At 40.0% G+C, this 10,912-nt stretch overlaps 2 protein-coding genes across 2 annotated transcripts; one reads left to right on the top strand and one right to left on the bottom strand.

Annotated features, from left to right (window-relative positions):
- The first annotated feature begins 202 nt into the window (after nt 1–202).
- stc2b (stanniocalcin 2b) lies at nt 203–5,333 on the top strand. Its single transcript, XM_014198076.2, has 4 exons — nt 203–502; nt 1,622–1,764; nt 2,607–2,818; nt 2,956–5,333. Exons 1-4 carry the CDS (start codon nt 358–360, stop codon nt 3,332–3,334), a joined length of 879 nt encoding a protein of 292 aa, XP_014053551.1. The 5' UTR covers nt 203–357; the 3' UTR covers nt 3,335–5,333.
- Nucleotides 5,334–7,868: 2,535 nt separating this feature from the next.
- On the bottom strand, nt 7,869–10,704 carry LOC106603874 (vesicle transport protein SEC20). Its single transcript, XM_014198078.2, has 6 exons — nt 10,597–10,704; nt 10,285–10,377; nt 10,104–10,195; nt 9,899–10,003; nt 9,570–9,688; nt 7,869–9,085 (listed from the first exon to the last, which is right to left on the bottom strand). Exons 1-6 carry the CDS (start codon nt 10,678–10,680, stop codon nt 8,889–8,891), a joined length of 690 nt encoding a protein of 229 aa, XP_014053553.1. The 5' UTR covers nt 10,681–10,704; the 3' UTR covers nt 7,869–8,888.
- Nucleotides 10,705–10,912: the final 208 nt, after the last annotated feature.

Genomic DNA, 10,912 nt, shown 5'->3' on the forward strand with positions numbered 1-10,912 from the left:
ATTCACGATATCAATGCAGCACTGCGTTGTGGTAACATGCCACTAATTGCTTCTAATTATTCAGTACAGGATAGGCGAATATTTAATTGAGCGCACGCCCTTTAAACATGGTGGTGGATGCCTGCCACTGTGATTGGTCGGCAGCCACGAATGACAGCACCTGCTTAGCTACTTAATCAAAACTGACAAGAGTTGAGGGAGATATAGGAAGCATCATACCCTCTCGGTACTCACTCTCGACATTAATGCGCGGTTCCATACACGTATTTACGGCAAAGTTATCAAGTTGAACTTAATTCAAAAGTAATATTTTTCTAAATTTCTTTTTTGTTGTTGTTGGAGTGCGTAATAGTGCAAATGGAGATGCTACTTACATTTTCTTTAGTGCTCTTTTTAATAGCGTTTCAGCAATTATTGGCGACAGATCCAATCGAATTTCACGAAATCTCTCCAGACAAACATTTGAACCAGCAGAAAAGACGACTCTCACTGCAAAACACAGGTAAGTGAATGCTGATATGTATTGCATGTCTAAATTTTTTTAATGCGGATTATAATTTAAACAGGTGAAGTCCAAAAAAAAATCCCTGCTTGAATTCTGAGTTTAACAAATTCTGTCACGTTGTCATAAAATCCCATTGTGATTTTGGCTCATGTGGAATAGTTTATTTCAATGTGAATTAAACTCTTCTTTTTACAAAATTGTGACCCCCCCCCCTCCCGAAATTGCCTGTGGTCGTAATGTGGTTTTATCATAGTCTCTTCCTACGCAGGTACCCAGTGATCTCTAATTCTGCCACTTCACTGTAATTCCATACGCCTAGTGGCCAGCTCTTATCCAAACACCTTTCTGTTCAAATGCCAACACAAGCTCTGACAGCAAACTGTTTTTACCCCCGGCGCAGGCACACACCAGCGGGAATATGATAACAACACTTTAGAAATTGTAGCATTGTTATGATACATTTGCATGTCTTCGAATATTTTATTTGCGCCCTATATGACCTATAAGCAGTTTTGCTAAGAAACATAAATGCCAAGGTTGTGTAGATTACAAAGAAATGATTATTGTTTTTATATATTTCTAACTATAGGATACTGTAGACCTTTCAAAAAGCCATCAAACTTGAATGTTTGCTATTGTTTTTTTAAACGGGCAAGTTGCCATTTCATTTGTGCGCAATTATGCACAAATGCATTACATGGAAGCCCATGTTTTATTTCTCTATCAAAGCTGTTATGACACGATTAGCAATGCATTAATGTACTTCTGCGTATCCCCTGCGTTTATGTAATCACCGATGCAAAGCCACATGGCGTCAGGCACTCGAACGGTCCCAGCATTCCATCTTCCTGGTCATCAACATTGGTCTAACCCTATTGCAATTGTGAAATCTATTTGCTTAATTGGCTACTAAATCATCGACATTAACTTTTAATCTCAAGTATTTGGAACTTGATCATTATTTATTGAAAGTATCAGTAAAATGTAGAACTTTTTTTTCTCATCCCCCTAGCAACCACCAAATTGGCACCAGGTCAACTTCTGCATTATTAAAAATCTACTGTTCCACTGTAGTTTTCCCTTCTAAAGAGACTACTAACATGTTCCCTTCATCAGCGGAGATCCAGCACTGTCTGGTGAATGCTGGGGATGTGGGCTGTGGCATGTTCGAATGCTTCAACAACAACTCGTGTGAAATCCAAGGCCTACATGACATCTGTATGACATTTCTGCACAATGCCGGCAAGTTTGACTCCCAGGTATATCCCAATTCTTCCAAACCTCCCAACTAACCTTTTGGATTGAGTGTGCTTCTATTGTAGAGGGTCAAAGAAAGTGAATATCCCCATGCCCTACTACAGCCTACATACAGTACCAGCTTTATGGAGCTGTATAAACATGTGTGTTATGCTTATTAGTTATAGATCAACACAATTTGAAAGTTGCCACTTCAGATGTGTAGCTGTGACGATTATTGAATTTTGGGTTACGAATATTTGTCATGCAAATTGCTAATTATTGTCATAATTGCTGAAAGTGTTTTGAACTCATAATGCTTCTTTGAAAATTAGCTACAACATACCTAGCATTGGGTCAGTAACCAATAGGTTGCTGGTTTGAATTCCCGAGCCAGCAAGGTGGAAAAATCTGCTGTTCTGCCCTTGTGCAAGACCGTTAACCTCTACCAACAAATGCTCCCTGGGCGAGGATGTGTCCCCCCCACACACCTCTCTGGGTTAAATGTGAAAGACATTTTGGTTGAATGCATTGTGCAACTGACTTGGTGTTCCCAATACAGCTTTGGGGACACCCGTCTCAAAAACGACTAGATTTGACCACTTGGAACTTTCGGAAATTAAGCTTCTTGACTGAGCCGTTCTGCTTCAAACTATTACCAAATTTAGCATCTTCATGTAAAAATGAAACTGCTATTGGGTGAACTATCTACTCGAAAATAAAGTTTAATCCCCCCCCCCCCACTAAAATAAATGTAAGGGGATATGACGATTACAACTTTAGTTCACGGTTATTGTCCATAATTGTCAGCTATACTATTGTGCCAGCCTTAAGGTGATGTCAACTGTTATGTTGAATTCTGAAGGGGAAGTCCTTCATCAAGGATGCCCTGAAGTGCATGGCCCACGGCCTGAGGCACCGGTTCAGTTGTGTGAGCAGGAAGTGCCTGGCGGTGAACGAGATGGTGTTCCAGCTGCAGAGAGAGTGCTACGTCAAACACAACCTTTGTTCTGCTGTCAGGGAGAACGTTAACGTCATGGTGGAGATGATCCACTTCCAGGACCTCTTCCCCAAAGGGTGAGCATGAAGCCTTCCATTTCATACTAAACCCATTCAGTGTAGTACATTTTAATGGTCCAGAGTCCACATGCTCGGAATTCAATTACTGTAGTAATCTGCATTCAGAAATATAATTGTTCCTCTTCCTATGTCAGGCCTCATGTGGAGCTGGTGAACATCCTGCTGGGCTGTGGCGAGGAGGTGAGGACGGCCATAGCACGGAGAGTGAGGATGCAGTGTGAGCAGAACTGGGGGGCCCTGTGTGGCAGCCTGAGCCTGTGCTCCCTGGGCCACTCAGATGACCCCCAACACATCACTGTCCCTCCCGCCACTCTGCAGGGCAGGACCACACTGCCCCCTGCTGGCCAGCTCTCCCTCCCCAACACCGAACAGGACCAACCAAGAACAGACCAGCTAGGAGACGAGGGGAGCCTTCACCCCTCTGAGAGACTCAGTCAGAATCCCCTGGATGATGCCACAGACCCTGGGCTCGCTGTGCCCAGTCAAGCACCCGGTACTGCCGTCCAGGGGTGAAACGGAGCACAAGGTCCCTAGCCTGAACACACAACAGATTAGCCCTAACCTCTGACCCATGTTCCCCTCAAACAACCCCACTAGATGACCTCTGACCCCTCCTTCCCCTCAGCAACCCCACTAGACTCCCTCTGACCCCTCCTTCCCCTCAAACAACCCCACTACAGACAACCTCTGACCCCCTTCCCCTCAGCAACCCCACTACAGATGACCTCTGACCCCCTGAAACAACCCCACTAGACGACCTCTGGACCCTTCCCCTGAAACAGCCCCACTACAGACGACCTCTGTTGTAAACAAGGAAGAGTAATGACCCTGTACCATGCTTCTCCATTCCTACTCTCCTAAATGGTACAGGTGAAAGGGTATGTTTGGTAAAATGTAGATTTGAGGCCTTGTTTTTCAGTTCCTTTGTTTTAATTACAAGTGATATTCAAAACATATTTTAAAGTAACATTTATTTTATTTGATTCCTTTTAAAAGTAAATCATGGGCATATCAAACTTACAGTAAACAATTTATACATATCCAGATATCTATTAGTTCAGTAAAGATTTAAGAGCTTGTCACAGCAAGGACTCTATTGGAGCTGGTTGGAAGTTGTCTTACACTTCTTCCCAAAATTGTGTTTGCAATAGTCTAGGTTTAGCTAGACACTGACTTGGTATTACACGCTCAAAGTTATGACTTTATAGTTTGATAAAATAGGTTTTAAGGAGACAATACACTTAATGAAACCCACATCTTGGATGGCTGAAGTGCTCCAGGTCCTATTTTCTAGGTATTCAGAAGATGAGTTAAATTAGAAGTAAACGGTCTATTGTGTTCTGTCAACTAGTTTCAATACTGCAGTTTTAACTAAATACTAGAGCTACTGTAAATTAACTTGTGTAGCGCATAGGTGCTTACGCAAGCTGTTAATGTTTCTGCTGAAACTATTTTATTTGCAGTACAAAAGTGAATCGTACAACTCAATGTCACTTCAACTCTGCAAAGAGAAGTCCATTACTGGCCCATATGATGCATTGAGTAATCACACACATCACAAGTAACAACTTGGCTGACAAGTGGCCCTTCTACCACAATCAGGAAAGCTCATTAAAAAATCTCACAACCATTAACTCTGCAACATGGTAATGCGCGTTCACTCAAAGGCAAACATCAGGAAACCTCAGGTGTCATAAAACAATGAGACCCATCAAAATGTATTAGTTAAATGGAATGTGAGTCTTAGACTGTTCTCACTGAGGCCTTCGCTAATATGGGTCTACTGCATTGTACTTCAATTTTTTTTTTACACAGGATGACCACAGAATGTCTTGTCAAACATTTTCAAATCTGACAGTTTGAATGTTTTTACTACTTTTTGATCCAAATAGCTAGCTTGTTCTATAGTAACCTCATCAATAGTACGCCAAGGAACCTACCTCGCCTCTCACCAGTCATGCCAGCTCTAGAGATGTTTAATACTGGACACATTCAGAGGACATTGAACTGGTATGAATACAAGACACTCTGCTATCTCACACATTCATTTTTTTTTTTTTTTACTATCATTTTGTACAGTTGGCTTGTATGATGTAGATTTTCTTTTGGTATGTCCAGTTGTGCATGTGTAAGATGAGCATCAACTGCCCTCTACACAACTTCTGTCAGTACTGTCAGCTACATGCAATCAAGTGGATGACTGCATTCACATAGACTCTGTACTTGAAAACAGCAACTTATTTCTTATGAAGTTTGTTTGTACTCTGATTCAATGTCTGTTAAAGTATTTAACTTTTATTTATTTTGACTACTTTTCTTAAGCTATGCATTACCTTTTGTGTTATTTGTGGTTTAGGGTTAGGCCTTGATACAAGCAAACTACTTTTTTTTTTATACATTTCATTTATTTTGGACATTAAACATTTCTGATACTTTGCCTTTTTAAATCTAGGACAATGCATTGTAATCATTTTATAATCATATTGTTGAATAAAAAAACTAACAAATTCTACTAGTTGGCTTGAGTGCAAATTGTTAAATCTGAGGAGACTAACTTGAATAACTCTGTTCTGCTCACTTCAACGTGTCAATCAACAAACGTAAGGTTGCGCAAAAGTTGTATCGTGTCAATATTGTAAAATTTGCCAAATCAAATATACATAAACATCTGTCCATAATACTGTAGCTTTGTTGCTTACTGCCATCTACTGGTAATACACGACACATTGGAGGAATCCAAAATGGACACTTTTCAGACAGATCAAGATTTACTCAGGGACTGGTCACCCTCAAGTTGTCTACTTTTTTAAAGTGCACCTCCCCCCTCCCCAAAATAAAAATATTCACATGACCCCCCTATTAAATGTCTTGAACACCCTCTCATAGACTTAACTCATGTTTACGACCACAAATAACCGTAGCGACCCGGTTTATGAATATCGACTTCTGTGCCACAGTCGCTGCCGCTACGGGCCTGAGGTTTTGCCGATCACGACAGATGAGAACTCTCCCTAGAGCCTGTTTCATTACACTACGATCAGAACCGGCTGCAGACAACGATCAGCTAGGGGGTTAATCAGATTTATAGTTATAAAATATATGCAACATTTTCCAAGTTTCTCTGCACCACCCAATAAACGAAGCATACCGACTTCGGACACTTCAATATCATGGTTTACGTTTTCAACACCATAATAGACCCAGTATCAAAGGCTTGGTTGACATTTTCCGAATGTCAAACTTTTTGGTGTTTTGTAACATGTCGCTTTCGTTCAATTGACCGATGCACAGTTTGGATTGATTTTATTTGTCAGTTAAAAATACAGATTATTTTAGAAGTGACTTGGATTGCAAAAAGTTGGGAATTTCTATTGTCCCCTTTTAAAATTTATTTTATTTTACATATACAATACTGAACAAAAACAAATGTAATGCAACAATTTCAAAGATTTTGACTGAGTTATAAGTAAATCAGTCAATTGAAAGAAATTAGGCCCTATTCTATGGATTAAACATGATTTGAGCAGGGTTGCAGCCATGGGTGGGCCTTGGAGGGCCCAGGCCCACCCACTGGGGAGACTGGCCCAGCCAATCAGAATGAGTTTTAACCCACAAAAGGGATTTATTACAGACAGAAATATCCCACTGTTGAAGAAGCTGGGTGTGGAGGTCCTGGGCTGGCTTGCTTACATGTGGTCTGCGGTTGAGGCAACAGCTCTGGTGGACATTCCTACAGTTAGCATGCCAATTGCACGCTCCCTCAACTTGAGACATCTGTGACGTGTTGCGTGATAAAACGACACATTTTAAAGTGACCTTTTATTGTCCCCAGCACAAGGTGCACCTGTAATGATCATGCTGTTAAATCAATTTCTTAATATCCCACACCTGTTGGGTGGATGGATTATCTTGGCAAAAGAGAACTGCTCACTAACATGGATGTAAACAAATTTGTGCACAACATTTGAGAGAAATAAGCTTTTTGTGCGTATGGAACATTTCTGGAATCTTTTATTTCAGCTCATGAAACATGGGACCAACACTTTACATGTTGCTTTATATTTGTGTTCAGCATAGATAGACACATATATGTTTTTGTCTCTATCAACCTCCAGATACGTATAAGGGGAGAGTTTAAGTACAATTCTTACAAGCTTGTTTGGGTGGAAGCTTATTCTTTAGATGTTTGGGGCTGCTGATGAATCATGATGTGAAGGCATATTCAACGTGACACTGGACTAGTGAGTTGCCAGAGTGTTTAGGGTGTCTATAGCTAGGTTTCCTTCCAATTGGCGGCAGATTTGTGAATATTCAAAAATCTTCATAAAAACAATATGCCATTTGAGTTTCCATTAGGAAAAATTGGCACCGGACAACATGACAGGGAACATTTTAATTTACTGGACAAATGTAATGGACATCCATATGCATTCAGATCCAACACAGCTAGCACCATCAATAAACGAGGGATGTTTGCCAAATGAGACACATTTACATGTCCTTAGAAACAGCCTATAACAAATGACAAAAACCCTATTCCTTCTGTTTCAATGTGTAGCATATGCAAACATTTATAGCCTATTATTTGGGGGATTCCTAAAACAATAATTGTCCACCTCAGAGTTCAGGTCTCAGAGATTTGAGCACTACATGTATCAGGGCACTGCATGCAAAGACCTACAGGCTTAGTTGTCTACTGTAGGATATTCATATTTTACTAAATATATATAGCCTATATATAAACAAAGAGAAGCTTAGGCCTAAGCCCAGAGAGATGGAGATATGTCGGTGGCATGCTAAGACACTGACATGCATTTCTTAATGTCAGATGGCTACTGCATATGCTATACAGACAGACAGGAGGAGTGTAATTTGTTAATTTATCGTTATATTTTGTATAAAGATAAGCATTATATTATAGGAGTAACTTTGGTAGGTCTGAAACTTCCTCGAGTTCAACTGTTATTTGGAGCACCAGGGCGCACTGCCTTCATCTCGTAGGCCTGCAGTAGCTAAAGCTTAATAATAGTCACACCAAACCTTCACAAACGTTTCTAAACTTTATTAGGGTAAATGTATATCTGTTCCTAAGTCATGTGAAAGTGGAGACAGATCTTTGAACTAGCTAGCAATAATTAAAGAGATTTAAGAAACATTTGTTTATTCAAAATGTTGTAAAACGGTTGATTCTTTTATACAATAAGTAGTCTTCTATCTCACAACAATTTGCTAATTTCATGTGTTTTGGGAACACTATTCCAACAGCAATACAGATCTACAGTAACCATTTCCTTCTTACTGTATATGGACTAAGGCCAGGGTGTACATTCCAGGTATACTGTACAGTAAGAATAAGTAGGGTAATGGGATTAAAAAATAAAATTAAAAAAAGTGTCCCTGCCAGCTATGAGCCCTAAAACAAGGTAATTCCTCAGTGGTATAGATAGATAATGCATGCCAGTCTGACCACAGTTCTGTAGACAGCCTGACCACAGTTCTGTAGACAGCCTGACCACAGTTCTGTAGACAGCCTGACCACAGTTCTGTAGACAGCCTGACCACAGTTCTGTAGACAGCCTGACCACAGTTCTGTAGACAGTCTGACCACAGTTCTGTAGACAGCCTGACCACAGTTCTGTAGACAGTCTGACCACAGTTCTGTAGACAGTCTGACCACAGTTCTGTAGACAGTCTGACCACAGTTCTGTAGACAGTCTGACACAGTTCTGGGCCAGTAACCGAAAGGTTGCTAGATCGAATCCCCGAGCTGACAAGGTATAAATCTGTTGTTCTGCCCCTGAACAAGGCAGTTAACCCACTGTTCCTAGGCTGTCATTGTAAATCAGAATTTGTTCTTAACTGACTTGCCTAGTTAAATAAAGGTTAAATTAAATAAAAAATAAAACAGTCTGACACAGTTTTGTAGACAGTCTGGGGAAGGTGCATAATGGAAATGCACAGGACTGTATGGCAAGAAAAACCCATTGAAAGGTTAGAAAGGCATGCCTGCAGTTATATTACAGATGTAGTTTATAAATTAAGAACAGGAAACTGCTCACAATTTTCTCTAAATGAATGGGAACAGCCTTTTTTTCAAAATGTACAAGACAGTTGCTAAAAACAAAGCTACTGCTAGAAAGATTAGTAGTTTGTCAGTCAATTCCCGTCTGTTATATTTTGAGATCAGTTTCCTTCCCAAATGTATGGTTCCTGTCATGGCTTTGAACTCTTCATCCGTTTCCAGGACTGTTCTTGAAGACGTAGCTACATACAGGAGAAAATGTGTACATAATGACTCATTTATCCTACATTAATAAGAGTGTTGCTGGCATGAATTACAATACGTGCTGGAAATGCAAAGTGTTCTAGACTAGTGGACAAAACCTAGCACCAACAGGGATACTAGGGGCAGTATGCCAAAGGGACTAGGATATGTGAATATTTGTGTGCTCACTTTCCAGCAATTTTTGTATTGTACAATAGTGTATTGACTTTGTGTATTTTGTATGTGAACATTACAACATGAATTTTCAGATAAATTGACAATAAAGTTATCATATCTTATATTTGTTTGGTTGTAGGTTCGATTCCCGGGACCACCCATACGTAAAAATGTATGCAAGTATGACTTAAGTCGCTTTGGATAAAAGCATCTGCAAAATGGCATATATTATTATAGGTCTGCAAGCCCTAACCATTGGCACCCATTTTGTGACTGTTCTCCCTTCCCGAATGAGTAGTCTCTTACCCAGAGTGCCGATGGTCTCCTCACTCTGCGACACCGACTGAGCCATCATACGACTGATGCTCATCAGGCTCTCTGTGATGTCACCGGATGTCTGGACCAAACTCTCCTTAGTTGCTTTTCTGAGAGGACACACACACTGCAATTAATTCCAATGCAATTCCAACTTTCTCTCCCTGTCACAGGGGTATTTTTCCACTTGCACGTTAATAAGTTTCTTGAAAAAGTGCAGAAGAAAGCTGTGAAGAATGAGGATTGCAGGAATAAGAAACTGGACATATAAATAGAGGGTTAATAAAGCAGCAATGCCTGAAGAGAAGAACACCACGCACCGTTGTCGCACAGTGGAGTCTCCACCATACAACAGCTCATCTTTCTCAAGGTTGTCAATGGACAGTTTACATGCCAGGTTTGCCTTCCTCCAAGCTGTCTGGTTACTGTAGAGGGAATATTTGGAAAATATTCAGTTAAGGAATTCCAAGAGGAATTGTGAGATCAATTACATTTTAAGTAGGAATCTGGATTCCAGTCTCATACCTCAGCATCTGTCTACGATTACTCTCTGTCTCACTCAAGATGGCTTGTTTTTCTGTTTCTCTGTCTTGTTCCTTGGCCATTTGCTCCATATTCTGTGAATTTAATGTATAGTTCAGAAGAGTTTTATCTAGCTGATCACAATGAATGCGATGTAAATTAAACTAATGCATTGAATTCGTACCTGGATTCTCAATCGCAGCTGATTGAATCTCTCTTTTACTTCGGAGTTGAAATCCATCAACACACTTTGTGGCCCCGGACATTCTCTAATGTCCTAAGCAAGATAAGGTACATATCTTTTATTTTTAACTTACCATTCAATATAATCCACATTTGTTTATTAGTTTATTGCATCGCTTTCTCTCCACAATTACAGTAACTAGCTAGGCTAGATTAGTTTGCCAAATGTACACTGACTTGTCCCCCAATCACAAATTGAAATTACACAAAATGAATAAAGAAAATATGTAAACAGTTATTAAGATATAGGTACCTGAATGAGAGCTTTAATTTCGAGATCATATTTGATTATTTCTTGTCCACAAATTCGGACGTGGACATCCTGGGAAGAGGCCATTTCTGTTGTTGTTGTACGGCAAACCACAAATCCAAAAAGCGCGTGCTACCTTAAGCGCGTTTTTAAATGAAAAGATTGGCTGTTCAATATAAATGGGCAATATCAATATAACACATCGTATTAAAAATATATATAGCATAAGCACCAGTGCATAGTCTATATATGAAAATGTACTTCTTTGAATAATCTTTTTTTTTCTAGTGCATTTTGCTATTTGCCTCATGACTCCTGC

Source organism: Salmo salar, chromosome ssa04 (assembly GCF_905237065.1).
Source record: "Salmo salar chromosome ssa04, Ssal_v3.1, whole genome shotgun sequence".
Lineage (NCBI taxonomy): Eukaryota > Metazoa > Chordata > Actinopteri > Salmoniformes > Salmonidae > Salmo > Salmo salar.